A 26463-nucleotide genomic window follows, 5' to 3' on the forward strand; every position below is an offset into this window, starting at 1 on the left:
TGTAACTAGACAGTTCCTCTTCAGCTGATCAGAAGAGTTGTCCAGTAACACTCAGCGCATGAGTTGCTAGAAAGTTTTTGCCACAGCCCTCTCCCCTTATATGAAGGGCAAAGAGTGATTTTTCTCATGTTTGTTCTGGTCAGTAGAGAGCCTAAACTACTGTTGAGGCCCTTAATTGCACCCAATGACAGGTGAGTGTCTGTATCCTCTTGCTGGGGAAGACAGCCATGACAAGCATTGTTCAGGTTGTAGTGCAATTCAGTGTTATCTGTACCTGTGACAAATAATGGGTTTTACCTTAAAATTTAAAAACAAATCTTGTTTGAAGAGGTGTATTCACTGAGTTTGTGTGATGTCAAGTGTAAGGGTAGTCTAGGTTTGGAAGGAGATGATGAATAGTGTTTTTCTGGTGTGAAGTTACCTTCCTGATTTCTTCAGCTTGTTTAATAATCTTCAGAAAGTCAAAAGGTAAGCCTAGCCGTAGGATTCTGTGATCTTTGTCTTGGCAGTGGTAGGTGTCCTTCCTAAGCAGTAGATTCTTGAGTATTTTAAGTGAGTTCTCCCAGATTCTTCTTTGCTTCTTGCATGTGTAGTCTCAAATGCACTTAGGCTGACTTGCAACTTAGTCTCAGGGCTACTATACTGACCACTAGTAGTTGAGAGGAAAAAGGACTTCCTGTTATAGTTAGGTGAGGTTCTTACTCCACTAACTTGAGGATAACACAATCTCATACAGCATTTAAAGCAGTTACTTTAATGACAGTTTTGCACTTCATGTGTCATTCATACTCTGTTCTTCATTCATATAAAAAATTGTGTTCTTATGCAGAACCTCCTGTTGTCAAACTGTATTAAAAAGTTGTTTTTCAGATATGTTCATGCTATTTTTCATTTGCAAGTGTTTTTATTTTCATACTGCGGTATTAGCTTTACCTCTGTCCTTGTCTCTAGCTAACCACTAACAAACTTCCTGCTCTAGATCCCAGAACAAGTCTGATATTTCCTCTGCCCGCTTGTTCTTATGAGTGCTTTCTCCTATTTTGGCTTACACTTCATGGCTAGGGTAGCACCAGCCCATTAGGGAAACAATGAGTTCAGCAATTTCTTTCTTGTGGTGCTTTGTATTTTCCTCATTTTGCTTCACATATTACTGGTTTTGAAAAACTTACTCCACTGTATCGTTGGTGAGCTCTCTTAATACCTGTTACAGATAACTTCTTTAAAAAAATATATATATATCCCACTCCCAGATCCTGACTTTCTGGTACTAATCCTGTGTCTTCCTTCCTTTTCTTAGGAAAGTGAGAGAGTAGTCTTCTCTCAGTCCTTTAATAGTTGCTTGGCACCATGGTCTGGAGATTTCTTCACCTTAGCTTTGCTTCAGCACATTAATGATCACATTGTTAGAGATGAACTCATTTTTCCTATTTGAACAGTCTCCCTGATCTATCTATTACAGGGTTAGACTGTGTTAAATTGAAGAAGGCACAGTGCTGGCAACTGTACTTCTCTGTCATGGTCATAGTCCTATTCACTGTCTCTTTTTCCTGTATTTGTGGATGATCTGCCTCTGTACAATTCAGCAATCTCTGCTTACCTTGTTTTGCAGGAACAGTGAACTGCATGTATGATACCTTTTATTTTCCTTTTCATTTTCCTCAATATAATCCTATCTATTCATTTCAGTGAGGTGTCTTGAAAAGGTCAAGTGGATAAACATATTCTTAAATGTATTTTCTTTCTTGGTGTTTGCTTTTAGTAGCTGTGTTCCTTAACTTGTTACCTTTTTATTGTGTTTTTGTTTACAGGTCAGTTGGTATTGCCTCTGTGACCTTGTGTACAGCTTTTAGCTCAAGTCCTTATTTTTGCCTTCATTCTGTTCTAGATTAGCCCAGCTATTTCCTTAGCCAGGGCAGAACACAGGAGCTGTTTACATGTGAAGGCAGATGCTTTCTGTGCGTGTGGAGATGCATAACCAGATCACTGTCCTCCTGCAGCTCTACTGGAATAGTTTCCTTTATGTTCTTTTAAGTTCTCTGTATTCCTTCTCTCTATGTTAATGAGAGAAGCCTGTGGCATGTTTGGCAACAATGGTGTCTTTTTGGTGAACTGTGTCAATGCTTCCCTTGTTTACAGTTGACCTCTTCTCTCTCACATACTCTAGTTGTATATGTCTTCATAAACTCTTCGTGTGATGCTTGTCATATGCATATTCCTTGCCTTTCATTTACTTTTCTCACTTCTTGTATTTATATCTAGTCTCTTACTAATTTTACTCCTAATAGCTGTTCACTTCTCCCAGATGAAGTAAAGAGAAAACAGCTCAGATGGTATTGTAGCATGATGTAATTAATGTTTGTACTTCTTGAAATATCCATTTAGAGTAGATCCAAGTCAAAAAACAGTCCAGTTCCAACCTGGGTTTCGGAAAGAGGGGGATTAAATTAAAATATATAGATGGCCTTGTGGATATAAGAACAGGTTGCTCTTCCTCTGTCGGCATGAGAAGGGAGCTGATAAATTGTTGGCAGTCCTTTTAGTCATCATCTCCCACCCTAATAATCTGTACGTACAGTTGCAGAATATGGACTATAGTTTTTATGTTAAAACAACGTTAAATATGACTACAACCCTTTTTGTTCTACACTTATTTGTACCATGTCAGTGTTAACACTGTCTGACTTGAGAAAAAATGTTACCTTTCAGAAATATCTAGTATATTCATTCAAATAAACAAATGTTATAGTAGTTGTAACAACTAAGCTTCAATAGAGCTACTGAGCTCTAACTAAATTAACTGGTCCTGTGCTTGATCTTGTGCTGTTAAGGGTGAAATTTTGGGTGTCTTGTGTGAGTACTAAAAAGACAAGTTTTGTTATGGTTGTAAGATGAGCTGTAAGATAATTCACACCTTTGTTTTAGTAGCTTCAGCTGCTCTACAAAAGAAAATATGTTGTATAGTAGAACTGCACTTTGATATTGTTTTTAAGTTAAAAAGGTGGGAACGTTGTGAGCAAATACTTCTATTTTAAAGTAATTGTATTTAATAACTTCTATTTAGTTCTTTGATTCAGTGTTTATATTTGCTTGTTGTATAGTGCTTAATGTAGAACCTTCCCTCCTCTCCCCACTTTTCTTTCCGAAGGACCTAACCATATGCCTATGCAAGGACCTGGACCTAACCAACTCAACATGACGAACAGTTCCATGAACATGCCTTCGAGTAGCCATGGGTCGATGGGTGGCTATAATCACTCGGTGCCATCCTCGCAGAGTGTGCCCGTGCAGAATCAGATGACTATGAGCCAGGGGCAGCCGATGGGCAACTATGGTCCCAGACCAAACATGAACATGCAACCAAACCAAGGTAAATGAGGTGCCTGTATGCTTCCACAGAAGTGCCTTGTTCAAACTTTATTAGTTGGTCTTTTTCTTGTAGATTTCCTACTCTAAATACCCTTGTCCTATGTTTGTAGGACCCTATGTTCCTGTTCTCCAATGTGCCAGTGACTTTTTATTTATTTACAGACACTGAACTGTGTTCAGGTGTTGTGTGAGAATCTGGGATTTCATCTGCTTTCAGGAGTTGCAAATTTGAACTGCTGTTTATTTTCCTCAGACTTCAGGCTTCTAAGTGTAATTATTGCTCGGGTTGATAAAATACGTCTCTGTACTCTTCAGTCTCTTGAGTGAATTGAAAAATTAGTCAGGTAGCCCTCAGATTTTTGTACCTAATTAATCTTTGTTCTTTGCTGCATGCTGGTTTAGCTTGGAATGTCTGTTAATCTTCAGAAATAAAATTCAGTTCCAGGACCAAATCTGCTACTCCCTACTGTTTTCAGTAGATGTCCTTGTGTATATAGTAAAATTCAAAACTAATTTTGTTTCTAGGATATTTACATAGCACAAACAGATGATGTATCCTGTCTACAGTCTGGTCTTTACTGAAGTGCAAGGATATCACAGAATTAAAATATTGTCTTAGAGTCACAGCAGATCAAATTATTAAATTGCCTCTATACTGTCTATTCTTATAAGTGTCCTTTACAAGTCAGCAAACAGTATCTTCTGCTTAACTGTTAAATCTGGACACACCACCCATTAGAACACACAATGTAGATTTTTATGCAAGGCTTCTGCTTTTGGCGAAGTTTTGGTTTTGTTCTTCAGTCTGTGTGAACTTAAGCATGCTTACTAGCTGAAGGGTATGACTTGAGTCAAGGTTTTAGTCTTTTTTTTTTTTTTCCTGATGCTGTGGAACATGTTTTTTTCTTTTTCGGGGCTATCTTTCTGGTCATGGGGGGGAACATCTAGTGGCATTGTCTTGATGAGTCTTCTGTTGTCCACATAATTAATAGCATTTTTCTTGAAATGTAACAGTAAAGGAGACAAACGATAGGCACATAGCAGAGGAAACCATTACAAATATGAATATTTTTGACTCTCTGAACTCACAAGTTATCTGTGTATTCTGGGCAATCCACAATAGAGTAATTTTGTAGGCATTGTAAGATGCAGTAGAAAAGCCCCGTACATGTTCAGTTGAAACTTCCTGATTGCAGAGAGTTAACAGTAAATATGTAGCAGTATGCGTGAGGGAGCCATCAACTGAGTTGTTCCACCAAAACCAACTTACTTTGTATGACTGGCTTACAATTTAGGACCAGTGATTATTCCATCTCAAAACAATGTTCTTTACTCTTCCTCATAATATTCCCATGCTGCATTTTCAGTACTCTTTGAAACTTGAAAATTGTTCATTAGAAATTAGGCAGAAAGATACTGAAAAGGTTTCTGTTCTAAACAAATAATAGTGTGGGCTTTGGGGAATAAAGAATAAAAAATAGGCTTTGTGGAATAAAGAATCAAATGGTATCTAACCAAATTATAGGCTCAAGAACAAGAGTAAAATCTCCTGTTAGAGCAAGAGCTAGCACCATTGCCTGCACGTAAGGACACAGTAAGCTTTCCCATTAAGGTTCAGATTCTTTCCATCTCAAATGTCTGCTTCAAGGTTGAATACTTCATGGAAGCTTCACAGAAGTGGAGGATCAGATTAATTTCAGATAGCGGGGTTAAAAATTGCATTTTAAAGATATTTTAGTGTGGCACAGAAATACTAGTAAATAGAGGACTTAATATGTAAATCATAGGATGATTTGGGTTGGGAGGGACCTTCAAAGATCATCTAATCCAGCTCCATTGCTTCAGAGCAAGGCTTTGAAGCTGGTCCATTATGCCATTAAGGTGCTGTTTGCTTTTGCTGTTTCAATTAAAATGTTGTCAGAAACTAGTCAATTTTCAACTGTTGGGGTAGGCAGTGTCCTTCTAAAGATGTGCATGGTTGTTAGGTATTGATAGTGAAGATTTTTGACCTGGAAGTATTCCAAGACAGGTTTACGTAATACCTTTCTGCCACTTTCTACTCTTGCTTGTTGCATTTGTTTTGAGATTTGTTAGCAAATTAGTGGAAATGTAGGTCTATCTTCCCTCTCTTGTGACTCCGAATGGCAGTTACATCTGTGGTAAGTCTGCTGAGACCATGATAGATATAAGTAGGTGGCCAAGACTTCTTAATCAGTAGTGTGTGCTGCCATCCAGAATGAAACAGTTCTCAGAACTTCAGTATTGCTGTCAGGAAGCATTTGTGAACGCCTAGGCATGCTTTGTTTCTTTGCTTTATGAAGAGGTGATCCATACTGAGAATGAGAGATTCTATTGTTTCTGTCAGTTAATAACGGCACCAGCTTAATATAATGTTGCATATTCTGAAAGGTAAGGTCTTAGCATCTCAAGTTGGCTGTTAACATGTTTTTACCTTATTCTTTCCCTGCATGTGTTCCCCATCTGCAAAGGAGTGAGTCGGATGGTGAGGTTATAATGCCATCTGATTTCACGGGAGTGTTGTGAAAGCATATTCTTTGTGAAGATTTGGGCTTTTCAGTTATGAGTGCCATAAGAAAGCCCATGAGTAAATTAATAATTCTGTCCTGAAAGCTGTGTTTGAATAGGCATGGCATCTCACCTTGAACAGTTAGGAGGAAAAAAAATGTTGAGTAACTTTTCAGTGAATAATATCTACTGTTACTGGATGAGGCCAGGACTTGTAGAAAAGTGTGCTATTATGTAACAGAAGACACCATAACATGCAAAAAGGTTTGATTTGAGTGTTTTTAACATAACATTTTATGTGCAGACTCTAGCAAAATGTCTTACTGCATATGTAGTTCTTGAGGTAGATGCAATTGGTAGGAAGAAAATTAGAAATTAAGGAATATAATACATAGTAACAAAACCCATTGTTGGATTTATTTTTGGTCTTCTCCATACTCATTGATTTGTCTCTCAATAAAAAAGCTACTGTAGCAGCAAGAAAAAGATAGGAAGCAGCAGGAGGTGATTGTATGTAGAAGCTCTTTCTTATGGGTGCATTTCTTCTTTTGTATGGTAAGGTCTAGTTCCATGAAGTCAAAAATTCTTGCCAGTGTTTGACTTCTCAGATGGGAGGGGTAACCGTAATTTTCTGGAACCTGAAGCTTTTATGGAAATTCCTCCTATTTATACTGAACAGGTCTTTTACAGTGATGGATTTATAATTCAAATGCTTTAAGAGTAAGAACCAAGAAAGTAATACCTTTGCCATCTCAAATTTTGTTTCTCATATTCTCTTGCTAGAGTCCATTCCCTTGCCAGAAGTGCTTGAAGCAAGTTGCCCAACTCCCTCAGTAATGATTTAATAAGCATTACACATTTGTTTGAGGGAGGAGCAGAACAGGTTTCCTTTTAACAGCTGAAGTCTACATGGAAATGGGTTGTTGACTTGGTCACTTGAAGAAGACAAATTTTGCAGTCTGAAATTTTTTTCATGACAGTCTCATTTATATTAGCTTATGAAACTTCCACTAAAGTTTTAGGGGTCTTCTGATTATAAGTCAATAGGAAGAGATCACAAAGGTTGCTTACTAGGCTAGTGGGGAATCCCTTTTGTTATCCACACAGAGAAAGGAGCAGCAAGATGGGAAGGAACATTCGAAGTTACGTGAAATGCAAACACACTCAGGGTATGAGAGATCAGGATGAAATGTTTTCTGAGGGTGAGGATCTCTGGTGAGTGTCTTTCCGTCTGTTCATTCCCATGTAAGCGAAGTCTTAGTTTCAATATCTCAACTGCTTACAGCAGCAGTGGTGCCGTGGACAAAGCAGAGCAATCTCATTTTTTTGACATCTAATCTCTTCAGGAAAAATAAAATTGCTTTCACACTCTGAAGTGGAAGTGTGCTGTTGCTGGCTTTGTAGGATGTCTAGCTGGAGAAAACACTGCAGTTCTAATGTCTTGGAAAAACAGGTGTAAAGAGGTGTCATGGTTCTGTTGTCTTCCTGAAGAGGCATAAAAGGCAATAATGGTAACTAACGGATTTCTTTCTTATGATATGCTTTTAATCTTTTTTTATCTTCATGTATTTATTTTTCCCTTAAGTGGCACCTTAGGTAATGGTTCAGTTTGAGAAAAACTTTGTTGGGTAAGCAGTGTTTCAATGACCTTTAATTTGCAGCCTAATTCATAGGAGTAGCAAAAAATTACATATCCTGCAAGTCATTCACGAAAGTGTTTAAACTTCTTCTAATGTTAAAACAATGCTGGGATTGTGGTTTGACAAGGGCACCTAAATTCTAACTTCTCTCAAGAATCTTGAGAAAATTGAAACTTAAATTTACCCTTTGGTAGAGTTTCTAAAGCTAGCTCTTGAAAGTATTATCATCAGTGTCTGATTGAAAATAAGTATTTATTGTATATTTTTGTAACCCTAAAGGAAAACACTGACAATAACGGTTTTGTTGAGGGCTGCTGTATTTCTAGGCTTACACTTCATTATTTTTATACAACAGGGGACACAAAGGTGAGATTTAGCACTTAGCAGGGTGCATTTTGCTGATACTCTAGATGTGAATACCTGATTGCTTTATTGTTATCTGTGCGCATTGTGAAACACCGTAAAAATAGACTTCTTTTAGCAGTAAGACCTACACATTTAAGACTGAAGAAACAACAGTTTGCTTTTTGGTTATAGCCAGCCTTTCCCTTAGCTTTTCAGTCAGAATAGCAGAGCTGTTCATGAATATGGTTCCTCATTGCTCTTCTCCCCCTCCAGAAGCTTCAACCATGTCTGTTATTCCTGTCTCTTCTGCTGAAACAGATACTGGAGGACAAGGCTAAGGAAGCATTTTGAACACCTAAGCTTTCCTACAGCTTGTTCATCCTTAGTGCACTTCACAGATTTGTCAGTTTTATTGGAGGCTATTATAAAGTTTAAATTTATTCTCCCCTTCTGCTTTGTGTATGACTATTGACAGGTTCCCCATGTAATTTCTTGCCACAAGATTAGCTGGAATTATAAGATCGATTACCCAACCTATTGTTACTTAAATCCTCACACCAAATCCTCACACCTTTTCTTCCCTATACACTTGTTCTCCTTACGAGACACTTGGCTGGAGCAAGGACAGGGTTTTTGTATTTACTTGGTATAGAAGACTTCTTGAATTGAGCAGTTGAGGAGAATATTGTGCTTTCTTGATAATGCAGACTTAAACTTAACATTGAAAAGTACATTTTTCACTTGTTGTCTGACTTTGTTTATACACTTACTTTGCAAGCATGATTTGGGTTTACATTGTGCATGTTTCATATGCCTCTTTAGTGTCTATGAAAAACACCTGCACTCTTCACAGGCCATACTGTATGAATTCTTGCCATCTTTTTCAGACGATTATCCCAAGAATGATTCCCATATACTGACATGTGAAGGCAGCTTCCTTAACGTAAAGAATCATTTGTAGGGCATATCTTGGGTTTGCGTTACCAAAGTTAGAGTTGTTCCTTGGAAGTACAGCAGTCTGCCTCTGTACCTGCATATTCACTGTGACAGCCCTACACAATATTTTCTTAAACTCAGCTTGGATGCTATGCAAATCAGATATCTTGTTCCCTCTCCAATAAAAGTACTAAAGTTTGCTGAAGAACAATTGTCTGTGAAAGGAGTTTTTGAGATCAGTGACCATTCTGTCACAGTACGTGTTTTTTTGAACTTCTCTGTGATATCTCCAATTCTGCAAGAAATCGTAAAATGACTTCCACTGACTATAGTTTGATTTGACCTGGCTGGAATTTCAAGAGCTATATTTTAAGTGGAATGTAAAAATGCACTATAAATCACAGAATCACAATTATCTAGGTTGGAAGAGACCTCCCAGATCACCTAATCCAACCTCTGACCTAACACTAACCAGTCCTCCACTAAACCATATCACTAAGTTCAACATCTAAACGCCTTTTAAAGACCTTCAGGGATGGTGACTCAACTGCTTCCATGGGCAGCTCATTCCAATGCCTCACAACACTCTCAGTAAAGAAGTTTTTCCTAATAACCAAACTAAACTTCCCCTGGCACAACTTTATCCCGTTCCCCCTCATCCTGTCACCAGGCACATGGTAGAATAGACCAACCCCCACCTCGCCACAGCCTCCTTTAAGGTACCTATAGAGAGCGATAAGGTCGCCCCTGAGCCTCCTCTTCTCCAGGCTGAACAAGCCCAGCTCCCTCAGCCGCTCCTCGTAGGACTTGTTCTCCAGACCCCTCACCAGCTTCGTCGCCCTTCTCTGGACCTGCTCAAGCACCTCGATGTCCTTCTTGTAGCGAGGGGCCCAAAACTGAACGCAGTACTCGAGGTGTGGCCTCACCAGAGCCGAGTACAGGGGGACGATCACCTCCCTAGCCCTGCTGGCCACACTGTTTCCTAGAAACTCTTAGATTACGAACTAATGATCTTAAGTTTTTGACCTAAGCTTTGCAGAGGGGTTTTCTTGGTTACAGTTGCGTCATACAAGCATTAAATTCTGAATATAGGTAGTTTTATTGTTCAAAAAATCAAAGTTCAATCACCCCTCAAAAGTACTACATAAAGGGGTCTGTTGTGTGAGCTGATGGAGACCACGCTCCTCTGCGAGGCATCTTCATAGTAGGAGAGAGCTGTTGAACCAAACTGGAAGGAGGCCAGGCGCGCAGTTATTAACACAATGCACAGTCTGATACAGGGAAGTGAATTCTCATTGTGGCTCTACAAAGCGTTAATGAAGTTCTAATTTAAAAAGCAAACAGAAAACCTCTACATTGCACCGTGGGGACCCAACACATTTTATCACATTGTATTGTGACTAATATTAATATTGTTAATTAACAAGCTTTCTTGAGATCTAGGAATATTACGGCAACAAGTTCTTATTTTTTTTTTTTTTCAAGGCTGCTTAATCTTTCTCAGTACCTCTAAACAGGAAATCAGTGAAATGGAATGATCTAAATTACCTACTTGTTCAGAAGATGGAAAAAAAGAACTATATTTTAAGTGAAAAATAATTACGGCGTCTCAATTTAAACTGCTTTTTTAACTTTAATATTGGCATGCGGAAACTGTCGTGCTGAAGAATAGAAGCAGAACTAGATCATCTTAAGAGCGGCCAATATTTATCTTCAGAGGAAAATTAAGCTTAACGTAGCTAAGGCCACTTCACTTCTCACTGAGAGATTCCACACAGGGGTTTAATGGGATTTAACTAATGCACTTTGAATTCATACCATTAATTAATTTGGCTTAACTTTTTCTTGTAACCCCACACAGAGAGGGCCTAAGTGCCTGTGTTCCATTCCTTACGTGAATCCATTGCTACTGACTACACCTAGCCAGTTTGCTAGTGCTGCGGTTTCGATATAGGACCTTCTGCTTGTGCTCCAGCACCAAGTTATTAAAAAATAAAAATAAAAAAATGCAATGGCAGAACTTACCTAGGTTTACTCTGTGCCATCTTCCTTTTTGTCTTGATATGGAGGGACAAGGAGTGGCTGAACTAGTTTAATATTTTGGTTTGTTCTGGTTTTTAGTGTGACTACTTAATTTGTTGCTTTGTGATGTATTTTAAAAAGAGCTTAAGGTTTCACTGATACAAAATGCGTAATGTGCATTAATTTGTTTGAATTAGCACATTATAAAAATGTTGTTTAAAAAGTATAGCTCATTGTTACACCTTCCCATGTTTTTAATACTGAAATAACTCTTGTGAAGTGGTGCTTCAGAGGAAGTGAGGAGGCTATACTTCTTAAAAGTTATGTCAACATAACCTGCAATCACATAATAAAATGGCTTAATCATCATTTTCATTGCTATGTGGTGTCAGCAAGACGCTCTTTAACAGTCTGCTTTCATTACTGGTTTGCGTTTCTCTAAGTCTTAACCAGATTTTCTTGGTTGATAAGACGTGGGCAGTGCTTCATCTCTGCTGGTCTCTTCCTGTGGCTCGTAGAAACTTTCTGCAGCTTAGTATGGAAGATTTCTCTAACCTAGGCCTTTTCTAGGCCTTGTGGGTCTGTCTCCATAATGCATATTGTGTGATTGTCTGACTCGGTACAAGCGGTTCGTCTTTACAGGCTAGATAAAACTGTTTGCTTTGTGATAACAGCTAGGTGGTTTGTTCATGGACTATAACAACTACATGTGTATTAAAACTATGCCCTAAGGAATTCGTAATGTTAAATAACGTTTCTATAACTTGTTGAGTTTTCACCACCAGGTATTCATCTATGCTTTCTTTGAAGATGATTTAAAAAAAAAAAAATGTTTCAGTTCAGTTGAAAGCAGTTTTGATTATGCTTAGTTCTATTTTGTAACTTGCTTACTGAGTTGCTTGCCTACGTTCGTTGCATGCATGTCTGTCCAGAAACAAGCAATCCTTCTGAGAGCGTTAGAAGCACAGAGTTTTTTGATCTGTTTGTTTAAGGTTGAGCTTTCCTTGATAGATTTTTTTTTTAAAGATCTAGTCACGAATCATGTCTTACAGAAAACATGTGCTGTTTTTGTTTCATAGGTCCAATGATGCACCAGCAGCCTCCTTCCCAGCAATACAACATGCCACAAGCAGGTGGCCAGCATTACCAGGGACAGCAGCCACCCATGGGAATGATGGGCCAAGTTAACCAAGGAAATCACATGATGGGTCAGAGACAGATTCCTCCATACAGACCACCACAGCAAGGTAGGACTTCACTTCAGTGTTCTTACATGGATTTTAAATAACCATTAAAATAATTATTTTGAATCATGTTCTTGCTTACACCAGATTTCAGTCAAATCATTGGGTGTCCAAGTTACAGACTGTTTGCATACTCTTTGTTATCTTCATAAGGGTGGTTCTTGAAGCAACGGGTTACTGGTATCACCATGAAACATGAAGATGAGTTTTTCTTTTGAATTCTTTCTGATAAAAAGCATCTAAAAACATGCATCTTGTATGCTGATGCAGAATTCTGTTTCAATATTAAAGTGAGAGGTATAGAAAAGGAACTAAGTACCTGTGTAGTTCTGAATTTGCTCAATTACAAAAAAGGAACAGTGTTGTGCAATATTGCTTTTTTGTTCTTTTTTTCCAGTCCTTTTAGAAAAGGAGTAAATTTATTTTTAACACCTTGGTGATGTTAAATGCATGTTCCTAAAATGAGCTCAGAACTGAAGTTTGATACATATGTGCTTAATCTAGTGCAGCCAAACGACTGTGTGTGTATATAGATGTATTTTTTAAGAAAAAAGTCAATCAGATTACATGTTGTCTGAGATGCAGCAATATATGGGTGGGGAGTACATCTGAGAAATATTTCTCATAGTAAAATCAGAAAATAGCAGGCTTTATAATAGAGAAAACAAGTTATTTACGTATTGACTGGTTGTGGTTTTTCAGGCCCACCACAGCAGTACTCAGGCCAGGAAGACTATTATGGGGACCAATACAGTCATGGTGGACAAGGTCCTCCAGAAGGCATGAACCAGCAATATTACCCTGATGGTAATCTCTCATAAATGTTAACTTTCCCGTTTTCTATACCTGCCCAATATTAATGTAGACAAATGCCCAAAGTTAGGGAATGGGACAGCAGTAGTAATTGAGTATCGTATCTCACATTGACAAAAGCTTCCAAATTCAGAATTGTTACTGCAGTTTTAAGGTACTGTGACTAGCTAAATACTCTGAGGAAGTTGTAAAATTAATTTGTAGTAATTTTATTTGAAACTGTAACAACAGTATTTCAAAATGAAAATTCTGTAATTGGTGTATCTAAGGAACCCTCCATGCTTTTAGCATATCTAGTATAATGGAGATTAATTAAAGCAGCTACCATAACTCTATTATAAATAAGAAAGGGGGTGATATCCTTTTATTAAGGAGTCTATTGAAATGGAAAAACTTGCTTAAAAGAAGTTTTTTTCTGTAAATGTTCTATTTTTTAACTTAGCGCTTAGTTCTAATGCCGCACAAATGTATTATTGCGGCTATTGGTATGGGCCTTTAGCGTAATTTTTACAAAGGAATAAAATGGTCCCTGCCCTGAGGATCTTGTAATTGTGAATCCTCTTTCGAACTCCCCCCAGTGCTTTCAAGACAAGACCATAACTTTGAATTGCATAAATCTGTCCTACCTCATGGAATTTAGAGTTCTGAAAGCTATTGGATTGTGTTATAAGTTAGAAAAGTTGTGAATAACCTGTTTTTAGGCTGAGCAGAGGCTGGGAGAACAAAGGTGTTGACTCATGACTACTGTGAGAACCGTGTGCAACTTAATGGTATCTTACGAAGTTCAAGGAATGTGGTAGACGTTGATGTTTAAGGGGGGAAAAAAAAACACACATACAAAGCAAAGTTAAGTAATTGCCAAAGTAACTACTCATTGCAAATAGAAGGACACAAGTTAGCTGTCTGAATTTTAAGTTCTATTAAATTGACTTTAAGATGCATCAAGCTATATCTATAGAAGTTTACAGGCGTTATTTTTGGAGCTAAATGTGCAGTTATTTTACAAGTTGCATAGCTTGTAATTATTCACCTTCTGTTTTGGAACTTGTGTTACACAAGAACGTGAAATGGTTGTGATGAGTTTACCGTAGTAAGGGCAATTGGACATTACCATTGACAGCTCTGTGGCAGCACCTATGAATCCAAAAACCCATTCCTTCTAAAGATTCATTTCTAATCACTACCTCATTATTCCTCTTCAATAGAATATAAAGAGCATATGTTTTAAGGCTTGTGTTAATGGTTATGTATTTATATTAAATTCAGTCAATGAAGTATTGTAGAGTTCCAGAACTGATTACTCATTAGTTTCAAAACTGTTTTCTCCTAGACTACGTTCTTGATATAATTTTATTCCAGCTATAAACACAATTTTGGCTTGTTTTTTTGACCAGGGTAGCAATGCAATATATTTTCTGTCATCTGTAAGACACATTTGTTCTTAAAGCAACAAAGAGGTAGGGTGCTTACTGAATGTATTGGTTTCGTAATCAGAGATGCCTGTAGCATCTGAAAAGGAAGGCTCACTTGTAATGATTTCTACTCAGGATTGGAATGTAAGAGGAAAAGTTTACTTCTAAGCTTTGTAGGAATCCTGTTTGTAGGGAAAAGTTGACCTTGAGAATGTTATTTTTCTGTCACTTCAAAGTTTAATGTAGACTGTGGTTCATAACTTCATCGAGCTTTATTTGTTATATTTCACACCGCTTTTAGCATATGCTTTTGAATTGGAGATCAGCAGAACAGGTGTTAGACAAAGTATGATAATTGCTTTCTTTGTTCATTCTAATTTAATTCAGGTTATTTACATGTGAAAGGCCTAAATGCTTTCATTTTTTTTGAGTGAAAGATAAAGTACTTTTTTTTTCCCCCAACAAGGATTATCAGAAGGTTAAGACCATCCCTTGCTGTGATGTTGCTAAAACTAGTGCTTTAAGCCTTTTTTTTTTCCTGTCACATGTTAATTCAGTATGAAAGGAAATCATATTAATAAATCTTTGGCTAATACAATTGAAAATTATTTTCCATGTATATCCAGTTGAAAACTTTTTTTCCTTTTTCTGAGAAATGAAATATTCTTAGGGTTTTCACTCAGAGGCCATTAACGTTTCTTCCTGTCTCTTGTCGAATTGATGTAGGTCATAATGATTACGGTTATCAGCAACCGTCGTATCCTGAACAAGGCTACGATAGGCCTTATGAGGATTCCTCACAACATTACTACGAAGGAGGTATCTATATACCTTCACACACATACGCACATACATTCCCTTTCCTCCCCCACCCGCAACGGGACCAAAAACTCCTGCACAACACAACTTATACCCATGCAAAGCTCTTGTAGAATACTAGTTGCTGGCTGTCTTGAAAATTGCAGGGAACTTGGAGCATTCAGAATAATTTCTTGCAAACACCTAAAATATATAACCACAATTTGCCATTTCTAACAACAGTAAAATGACTAAAACACTTTAGAGATTTTTTTAATCTCAATGGAAATTTTTATTTAAACATAAATTTGTTGGTTCAGTTGTATATCTTTTTGTGTGTGTATATATTTTGTATAATTATAGTGCTGTTAGGAAACAGCTTGCTGATCTTGTGTAGCTAGTCTGTGCTCTTGTAGCTGTCCTTAATTTTGTCTTTTTTTTTTTTTATTTTATTTAGCATAGTCATGATCTTATGACTGTGGTGTTCCAGTAAATGTAATGCTCGTTTGGCAGAGATGCTGAAAATGCTGCAGTTCAACTTTGCAAAATTGGCTTTAACTGCAGTTTGTTTGGCCGAATTCCTTCTGTTTGGTTTGAGTTTTCTTTGTTTCGTTCAGTTTTTGAAATCAATATTGCATTTTCATTTTGTTCTTGTGTTGTTGGCTGTGCATCTTAGAAGGAAAAATATTTAATGAAAGTAAGTATCTTCAGTTGTTCTCTTCTTTCTTGCAATCATCTTACAGGAAACTCGCAATATGGTCAGCAGCAAGATGCATATCAAGGACCACCCCAACAGCAGGGTTATCCGCCACAACAGCAGCAATATCCAGGCCAACAAGGCTATCCTGGACAGCAGCAGGGTTATGGTAAGAGCCTGAGGATGCAGACAGTAATCGCAGGAAAGACTAACTGATCCTCATATGTTATTCTCTCCTTGTTCTACTGGGTTGAAAGGCCAAGCTTGTGCAAGAATCCTATTTCATTGGACCAAAACAAAGTGTAGAAGATAGTATCTGTTGGGAAGTAGGTCTCTTGGTAAGCTTGGATTATGTAGTTGCACATAAAGCTGAACAGTGGCCAGATAATGTTTTCACAAGTGTCTGTAACTTAGAAAGGGTTCACTCTTTTGTGTCCTCTGTAGGTGAACATAGAATCCAGAGGGCACAAAGATGGCACAGAGCCACGTATACCCCTTCGCCTCTGGATTTGGCATTTAAAACAAGATTTTAAAAAACTATTTAAAAATTTCATCAAACATAAATGAATCATTCTACTAACATTCATTTCTCTACTGATGAGTACAAGAATAGCATTAGCTATGATGCTTTCTAAGAATTGGTCTCAGAAATGTTTGCACGGACAGTGCAAACCTTGCAGTGTATGTCAGGAACGAGAAACCCTCTGCCACAAGTGAGACTATGTATCCTTTGGATTCAAGGAGAATCTCCCAAACAGGAAACTTAGAATAGTAGTATGGAATTTTTGTGCATTATTTTTGAAAGCTGTAAGTGAGAAAATCATACTGAAAATACTGATCTTAAGTTTTTGCTTGATTGCATATTGTAAAGCTGTACCTATTTATCTTAAAAGGTACAGAATATGAGAAGGAATCTCTGAAATCTAGTTCCATATATTCTGACTTCTAGGTTTGTGGTAGGTTTATATGCTAAGACTTCCAGCATTGTGGGTAAACATGGAATTCCATCGCTGACTACTTTGCCATGGAGATAAAATCCCATGGCATTTCCAGGGTTTGCATTAAATCCAGTTACGTTGAGTTGAGTTTTAAGGGCATACACTGAGATTTTAAAAATTCCTCCTTTGGTATGTTATACATAAATTAATAGTTCTAAAATGTTTGTATACTTAAATTCTTCTAAGCTTAACATAATAACAGACTGGAGATCTATCTAGCTTACTATTCTGAATGTCGTCAGAAAAGAAAAATTTTATTCTGAAGACTTAGGTTAAGAAATAGAGGAAAGGGATAAAGATATCCATTGGAGTTACTTAGAGCATTTTTAACACAAACTTTTCAATTTTTTAAAGCAAAAATAGATATCAAAGTCCCAAATTAATAGTTTCCATTTATATTTTATAAAATCTATCACTGAATATTTAGAATTCAACCATAAAGAATTACCATGAATAAATAAAGCTAAGTTTCATTTGTCAGATGAACACAGCACTTTTTAGGATATAGTACCCTTGCTCGATTTAATATTTAATTGCTTTCTAATTTGCAAAAATAAATCAGCATCTCAGTCATTATTATAAATCTTTAAGATTTTCGTCCCACTGTTCAAAGCTGAAACTGCATAGTTCAAGGAGACTTGAGACCTGAGGAGAATGGTAATAAGCTGTGGAGCTTTTCTTTGGTAGATCATCTTTCTGACCATTTCATGGATCCAGAATTACTAAAAGTTATCAGCTGATGTGGTTTTGATTTTAAAGAAGGCACATGCATGGAGTCTCAGCTCTTCCGTACTATCTGTGCCAGTTTTTAAGGCACGGTGTTGAAATAGCTAGTGGCATTGAAGTACTCTGTACTTCCTATCTCCCAAGGCAGGAAGGGATGAGGTTAATTTTATTTGGAATATGTCTGCTTTGCTTGATGGTAGCAACGTGCAGCTTCCCGTGGTAGGCAGGCTGAGTCCCTGTGAACAGTGACAGTTTGTCCTGACAAAAGAGCTGCTGCTTCTTACAGCCAAAAAAGGCTGGAACCAAAGTTCTTTTCTATCCTATTCCTGGAAAGTTAAGATGACTAGAAGAGTAGGGAGTAGACGGTGCCCTTTTTTCATCCTACAATAGCATTTACCGGTTGTCACAGCTCACATTTTATGCATGTAACTTGCTTGCCTGACATCCCATTTATGATTGCCTGCTGTGGTGTGAGAACTGACTTTTTGGCAGTGCAGCACTACTGATCTCTTCAGAGTCCAAATACTAAATGCAGTTGATCATATGGCTGCTCCTGGCATTAGGAAGTCCTGAACTGGAGTAGCATGCAGCAGGAGGAGAGTGTGCCCCCTAAATGGAGAGTGCCCGTGTTTATAGTTTATCCTTCTTGCCTTGTTCTTCTCTGTTCTGTGACCTCATGTGTGGGACTGTGTGCACTGGGAATTAAAAATAAAAAATAAAAAAATCAATGGTTGGAGCACAGGCCATGTCAGGTAAGGTGCTTTTTTAAGGGTGAGAGGACGACTGCTGATCCCTAACGTGTTCTTAGATGGAAGACCTAGTTGCATGGTTGTGACACTTAGTCCTGCTCGGTTGTAAAAATCCAATGCTTTTCCTGTTTGTTTCCTAACTACTTAAGCAATCTTTTTCTTCTTTTCATTTCCATGTTAACATTCTCCAGGCCCTTCCCAGAGTGGTCCTGGACCTCAGTATCCCAATTACCCACAAGGACAAGGCCAGCAGTATGGGGGATACAGACCCACACAGCCTGGGCCACCACAGCCACCACAGCAGAGGCCTTATGGATATGACCAGGTATTCCCTCATTCAGTCACAAAGTTATGATTCTTACACATTCCTTCGGTAACTTTAGTTTCTTGTGACATTTAAACTGACAAATGTGAGGACATGATCTCTGGTGTGTATGTGTAGTTCTCTTGGGTGTTGTTTCCAGGTGAGATATCCAGAAGCGTTTGTCTAGAGGTGTGTTTAATCATCCTTCCCCGAGTTTGCAAAGTTTAATGCAATTTGGCAAAGTGAGACCCTCCAGATAATACTTGTGGGCTGTAAAAATTAAGTTGATCCGTTTCATAGACTAATACGGAATGACAAATATGAAAATTGAGGTTGCTAAATCTCATGCTGGATCATAACTGCGTTGCAGTAAAAATGATTTAATTGATTTTTCCACAAACAGGAATCCAGTAATCCTTGTTTCCAGTTGCAGAAGCACCTCAGGTGTACAACTTCGTGCTGTAGAGCTGTGTGAGGAGATGGCAAGCCTTTTTTGAACAGGCTTCCTCTGAGCAGTATTAGAGGGACACTAAACATGGGAATGAAGTGACCAGAAAATCAACTTTCTTTTCCATTGCTTCTAAGATAAGTTTAAAACAAATAAAAATACCCCACCAAAACACTAGGCTGGAGTTGTACTGGAGGACTCCTGGGGGGAAGAAAAACAAGAAACACAATCTGTAGTCCTAAAGTATAAAATAGATGTTATTCCTGTAGGATGTACTGAACCCTAAAAAATCAAATCCTTGCAGTATAAATAGTTCGGGAATGTCACTGAAACATACAGTATTATTTTCCCTGCCATAAATTACATTTTATTTATCTTCATTTTAAGATACAGTTGAGATTTTAGTGTTTAAAAAATAATAATAAATTCCTGATAATGTCAGTAGATCAGTTGAATTTAAGAACTCTCCTTTAGAAGTTGGAGTAGCAACAATTACCTGCATTTCTAAAGGAGAGCAGTTGGCTCCCTCTCTACAGAAATTAGAAGAGGCAAGCAAGGAGGAAGAAACAGACAAAACTCTTTTAGTGTGGTAATTCAGAGATACATTTATAATTACTGAAATGAAAACAAGATGCTCATGCACTGATCTAATAGCTTCCTCATATAAAGAATGAGCTAAACGAAAGTGCTGAGGTGGTGGCACATGTAGAGTTAAGGAATCAATTTCAGTTTGATTTTTTTCCAGCTTTCTTTGCAATAGAAGTTGATAACCCTCTGTAGGTATGCTCTAGTCCTTCAGTTTGTGCAATCTAAGTTCTACAGGGAAACAGAATTATAAAAGACCTCTCCACACTTTTGTGCTAGCCATTCCCAGAGGAATTGCACTGCTTAAGTTCTCATCTGGTCTGAATTTTTTCTTCCCGATTGGCATAATACACTGGAAAAAACTGACACTGTAACATAAAAATGAAATTTAAAGTATTGCCATATTGTGATGGTACTTAACGTGGAATAGTGCTGAGGCTGCGCTTTGGAGAATGTTGGCTTCGTAGCACTCTCCTTGTTGCTACAAACCTTGAACCCTGTGGTGAAGGATCATGATAAGCTTGTAGCACTGATGCTTTCACCTCTGCTCTCCTCTGCAGTATGTGATGTTATCAATGATGGTAATAGTTCTGTGAAATGGATTTATGGAATAATTGATTCTAGTAGGATAAGCTTACTAATTCTTTGTGTACCTTGGTGTTTGAGCTACATATCGGTCTATTCCGTGATGCTTGATAGATGAATTTTTTAGGTATCTCTGGAAGCAGGTTAGCCTTCTAAATTGCTTGAATTTAGGTGACCTTGTCTTTTTAAGATAAGTTTTTGAAGTTTAGGGGGGAAATAATTACTGTCTTTCAGTTTCGGTGGTGTTCTGCAAATTTTACAGCAGTGTATTAAGTTTAAAGGCAAACCATTCTGATCAAATTAGATTCCTTGCTTTAAATCCATTTAATCTTGCATTAAAATGAATGATTTTTACTGAGCTGAAGCTCTATACTTAGTCAACTCAATTTACCATTTGCTGTCATTTGTGTCCACCTCTTAACATCATAGTTTCTTTAGAAGATGATCCGATTTCAGCTTTTAATACAGTATAACATACCTTGTGGTCTAATTATGTTTTGAATTTTCTTTTTAGGGTCAGTATGGAAATTACCAACAGTGAAAAGTATTCACATTCCGGTAGGCAATATCTATTAGCAGCCATATTGTCTTCTCAGCACTGTGGACACCTTCCTGAGATGAGAACCTCCCATTCCATCTAGTTTTTGGAAAAATCTTGTGGCTGTTTTACGGTATACAGTCTTTATGGGTTAATTGTTAAAGACTGTAGCTTCTCAGAAACTGATTTCACGTCTCTACTCTAGATGGCAATATTGGACAGAAAATATGTGACATAACAATTTGCAGTGAGTTGAGAACTGTATATCAAATAGACTGTTACAGACTGAAAGGTGCGAACAGCTTTGTATGTTTATGAAGGTTATGGGAATTTAATATTTTTTCCACAGATTTCTTTTGTAGGGGAAAAGGGGAAATGCACACTTTTTACAGCAGCAATATTTTGTATATTATGTTTTTCATGTGGTGAATATGCAAGACAGTACACTACTCGCTGGGCAGGATAAGAAATCCACAGTTAAAAATGGGTAGGGGCATAAGTGCTTGGTCGTGTAAGTCTCGAAATGGTGTACAATAAAGATAACAGTGAAAAAAGATGAAGAGCATCACACATCATTGATAGGTTCATGTACAAAGAATAAGAATCCCAGTTAACTAAATGGGAACGTAATTAAGAACGGTATAGTCTTGTGCAAAGATTAATTTTTTAAGCTTTTCGATTTTTCTGAGTGAAGCATTTTTGTAAAAATGGTTTCTAACATAGTTTGACAATTTTCTGCGACATTTTTTGGGTAACAAGATAAACATTTGGGTTGTATTTCTCAAGTGTTTTGTCACAGCTTCACATAAGCAAGCTGTAATCCCTCTTAATAATTGCAATAACAAAGAATGAGAAGTGTTAATTTTACTTGGCTTGAATATGCAAAGAACTTGAAAAAGAATATGGAGGACAGGACTGTATTGTATAAGTGTATTTTAACCTTTAGTTGAATAATTTGTATGTATCAAAATAGCCTAGAAGACTTTGTAAAACCTATCTAAACTTTCCTGAGTGGGAGTTAATATCTTTAGAAAGGGGGCATTTTGTGTGTGTGTCCATTTTTCTTATTGGTTAACATGAGACCAAGGGACGTTTTACAACATCAAATATAAAACCTGTTGGTGAGGTAAATGCCAAATTTTGTTTTGAACTGCATTAATGCTTATAGTGTTGCATGTGAGATAGAGGCAGCACCTTGATCAGTAGCATAGTACACAAAAAAAAAAATGGGTTTGAGACTGTCCTGCAACAGTGTATCAGATAAATGAATATTCTTTTGTGCAGGGATGTGTATTCAAGAATTCCTGGCAATGTTTATAAAGGACAAAATTGAAGACTAGCCCAGGAGTAAAATCTTATTTTTTCAGTTGGTGATCATGGTAGGGGAAAAAAAATGGTGTCCATATTACGTGTGACAATATATATGGAAGACAAGATTTTCAGTTTACTCACTTTTAAAGGGAAAACAATTTTTTCTTAAAGTGGTTTGATAGAAAATACACATCAAGATTTGAACAGATATGGCATGAGGAACGTTATTATGAATGAAATGCTTGTAGGTTCTGTGCCAATTTTCCACCACTGTGTACTTCATTGCTATTTAAAACTGTACTCCATCAATTCTAACGGAAGAATAAATTATTTGTGATTTTAATTTTCTCATTTGTTTCTTTAAATTAGATCCCTATCACTCCGATGTCTCATCTGGAGACTCTGCTGTGGGTTTTTATTTTAGAGAAGTTTGGCCAGGATAGCCAAACTGTATTTGCATTCGAGGACTTTATCAAAATTCTCTTGCCATAGCCAAGTTAATTAGAATTAACTGTTCAGTAATCAGCATGTTGTGTAGGTTGTTTGTTACGAAATTCTTCCTCTGAAAATGAAGGTCCATGAGGCTATAATCAAGATGACTGAATTAGATAAATGAGTTGAGGAGGCAACAATGTGTTGAACCCAACCTGGTGTAGATACGTTATCTCATTTGAAATAAGCTCAACTGACATTAAGAAATAATTTGTCTTGCCAGCCCATCTTCTGTTGTCTTATTCTCCTTTTTAATGGAAACTAAAATTGCAATTTTAATAAGCAGAATTTCCTCCAGGGTTTCCCTCCTAGAGACTACTGCATTTTCAAGGTTTAATTGTTTTATAACGGTCCTGTTTCGTAAAACTTTTTAATTGGTGGTGACAAAAATTACCTTATTCCTCTGATACTATGCCAGCAGAGCAACTCAAGAGGAAACGGCTCCACTCAAAAGTGAGTATTCCTACCAAAATTATATATTAAAAAAGAACCAATTTTCCCTAAGCAAAAAGAAGCTGGCACGCACGACAGGAGCATGATGATGAAACAGCAAGATACAAGGTTCATTTTAGTAATTATTATTTATTAACTAAAAACCAACCAATAGCAAACTTGTGAAAAAGGTGTTCTATAAAAGGTGTTACATTTTACAGAGTGTAAAAAATAAGAGCTGCATGGGAGACTGACAAAGCATATGAAGTATGTGAACAGAAATGGTACAAATTTCCAAAGAGTAAAGAAGAGTAGTTAACGAATTAAATGATTTTTAATTATTGAAGTGCTGTGACTTCTGCCATCATATTTTGCTCTTACTTTCCAGACAGTTTTGTCATCTTTTCTGCTCTGTTAAGGAGTCAGAATAGGCAAAAAATAGTGAGCTGTTTGGAATTAAACTGACTTCACCATGTTCTAACATCTGTAAGCAAGCATGCTGTTTTATAAAGCAGAACAAGTGTATCTTTCTGCAAATAGACCCTCTTTTATTTTCCTTAATATCAGTTTTAAATGTTTAAAGTAATTGAGTTTTTAAGAAAATACTCCTGGTAAAGAAGGGCAAGAGACTTCAATGCAAAAATATCATTGTACTTGTGCAGCTCTTACCATAGAGAATGCTGGAACATATTTTCATGTCGTTTTTAAAAATAAAAAGTATCTCAGATTCCAAAAAGGTGGCAATACTTAAATTTATAAAAATGAAGAGAAATTGTTACATCAGCAAGTCCATGTGGAATTCAGCCAGAAGCCCTGAAGAAATTTAAAAAGTAAGTAGCTGATACTTCTATGCAGGCAACAGTTCCTGTAACATAAAATATGAGGTGAAGTTGCTGTATTATAAAATAACTTAAATCCTATGAAATGAACCCAGATGCACCTTCTAAAGTAAAAAGAAAACTGAATAAAGTAGTAAGTTTTTTTTTAAAAAAAAGTATAGATTTAAACATTAGTCATCTTATAGTACTTTATATTAAAGAAATAGTATACTAGATGATAAATAAAAACAATAAAACTATCTTAATTGATGAGGATTACTTTAAGAGATTTGTAATAAAATCCAATGGAATTACGCTTTTTACATTCACAGTTCTTGAAAATCTCTGAGAAGCTACCATGAAGATGGAATATCCAGTAGGGTGGACTCTGGAGCACTGGAAATCAGATGAAGTGGGAGGGGAGGAGAGTAGGAATAAATGTTAAATATAAAAAATGATGAAGATTGGTAACAAATTATGCCAGAGATCTGTTGGGACCACTGATTAACACTTACTGAATGAAATGGAGAAAAGAATACATGTTCAGGTATTACAGTGAGGTGGAAATGGTGCTACTTAGATTATTCAGCACCTAAAACTTTGAGGAAATGCAGCTGACCACAGCAGAACTTCCTAAATGGTTATGTGTACAAATACAACATAGTAACAACGTAGTAGGTACCGGGTGGTATAATTCCAGCTTAATCGTACGGAGTTAATTAAATGTCAGGAGAAGTTCTGTGGCTAGTTCAGTAAACTTCTGTTCAGTGGGTATGGGGTTTCTTTATTTCAAAAATCAGTACGTGTAAAACAATTTATGTAATAAACAGTAGGTTTTGCAAGGGTGCAGACAATACGATGAAAATGGAAGGTAACGCCTTTAAATCTGTAATAAGAAATGTTTTTTACAACGTGCACAACTGCAAACTCAATCCAGTGTATTCTTAGGGTTAGGGGTGTAGGATTTAAAAAAAAGGAAATTATATATACCAATATGTACAGTTGCATTAGATCAGATTAAATGGTTTCTTTTGAAATAATACGAAGTGCCGTGCTTCGCAGCTTTATGCAATGAGCAGCATGATAGAGTTTGGAAGAAATTTCTGCTGGTTCCTTCTTGACAGTCAGTATTGGGTGTATACTGAGATTTTTTTTTTTTTTTTCTTCTGAATTTTCAGAATCTTACTCTGCCAAAGCAGGTAATGGGCATCATTAGCACCAGGCTGTTGCTTTAGGTTGCAGAACTAAACCGAACTGAACTGGAGGTGCATCGCTCTGTTCAGAAAACAATTTTTTTCCCAGTTATAGTGTGTAACTGCTGAGATACAGTTAATTTTCTTCCTAGTAGCCAGAAAGGCTCTGCTTTGGATTGAGGATGAGAATAATCCTGGTAACACAGCGATGTTTCAGTTGCTGCAGAGTGGTGCTTACACTAAGTCAAGGACTTCACAGCTCCTCACACCGCCCTGCCAGGAGGAGGCTGGGGGTGTGCACGGAGCTGGGAGTGGAGCTGACCCCGACTGGCCAAGGGATATCCCACAGCATATGGTGCTGTGTGAACAATAAAACGGGGGGAGGTGGTCGGGGGGTGGCTGCTGCTCAGAGACTAGCTGGGCATCAGTTAGCTGCTGGTGAGCAATTGCATTGTGCATCACTTGTGTTTTGTTTGTTTGTTTGTTTCTCTTTAATTTTTTTTAAGCTGTCCTTATATTAACTGTTGTGTTCTCACACTTTACCTTATTCTGTTCTCCATTTACAATGAGATAGAGAGTGAGTAAAAGGCTGTGTGGTGCTTAGCTGCTGGCCAGGTTAAACCACAGCATGGTGGGATATATCACGAAACTTGTATGATCAATGAGGTACTTCTATTTCAAACTTGCTGGATGCTTTCAGTCAATTCTCATAATCCTTCTGTGATAGTTTTTCAAGTTCTTGACTAATTTATCAGAATGTATGTATGTGTTTCCATGCCTGTTTTTCTATCTTGATTGCTTTACAGGAGATGTTTTCATTTTTCCATAGATCATGTTTTCTAATTTTCCTTTACCATTCTTCACTTGGTATTAAGAAATGGTAGGTAGTTCAGTATGTAGGTGGCTTTGCATGTTCTCACATCAGGTTTCAGATGGGAAAGAGCTTGGGGATGGAAAGAAAGCTGCTAGAACACCAGTACTGTTAGTCTGAATCCTTCAGAACACAGCATTATACTCACTTGACACTTTTTAAACAAATGGGGTAGGTGAATTGCCATATAAATGCTTTTGCATTTTGGTTCATAATTTTCATTGCATCTGAAAGTTAATTTTACACAGCATAAATTCTAATCACCTGCTGCAGTTGGTGTTGCCAGAAGTGTGCTGGCATCTTGACACAGGTCCATTACAGATGCATTTGTAGAAAAATGCCATTTGCTAGGGCAGGTTTGGTAGAAATACACGTTTTGTTTCCATGAAATTGTTACACCAGTTCTGTCTCCTGAAGTGTTTTTCAGCAAACTTCAGGTCAAGTGAAGAATTTTCCGTCTCCAGTAACAGCGCTGCTCATCCCAGATCCTTCAGACTTGTTCTCTGCAGGGCTACGGTATAAACAAGTGCCATCCTTCTTAGAGTTTGTCTAAATACTTGTTAATGGCCTTACTTGTTAAGGTAGTTTCTTGTCAAGCTGACATGGTGTCAGTC

The 26463-nt window shown here is 37.3% G+C and overlaps 1 protein-coding gene across 3 annotated transcripts in view; it reads left to right on the forward strand.

Moving 5' to 3' along the window:
- SS18 (SS18 subunit of BAF chromatin remodeling complex) overlaps nt 1-22386 on the forward strand; it is a 38684-nt gene extending 16298 nt beyond the window's left edge. Inside the window, exons 5-11 of one of the 3 annotated variants that reach the window (XM_084511911.1) lie at nt 3146-3367; nt 11915-12082; nt 12782-12886; nt 15031-15123; nt 15846-15968; nt 18464-18597; nt 20709-22386. In XM_084511911.1, the coding sequence (XP_084368037.1) occupies nt 3146-3367; nt 11915-12082; nt 12782-12886; nt 15031-15123; nt 15846-15968; nt 18464-18597; nt 20709-20735 (872 nt within the window). In that variant the 3' untranslated portion in view covers nt 20736-22386. The remainder of the gene's footprint in view (nt 1-3145; nt 3368-11914; nt 12083-12781; nt 12887-15030; nt 15124-15845; nt 15969-18463; nt 18598-20708) is intronic. The other 2 variants (XM_084511912.1, XM_084511913.1) reach the window with 2 other exon arrangements.
- The last annotated feature ends 4077 nt before the right edge of the window (nt 22387-26463 follow it).

This window comes from Aythya ferina (assembly GCF_964211825.1).
Source record: "Aythya ferina genome assembly, chromosome: 2".
In the NCBI taxonomy this organism is placed as follows: Eukaryota; Metazoa; Chordata; class Aves; order Anseriformes; family Anatidae; genus Aythya; species Aythya ferina.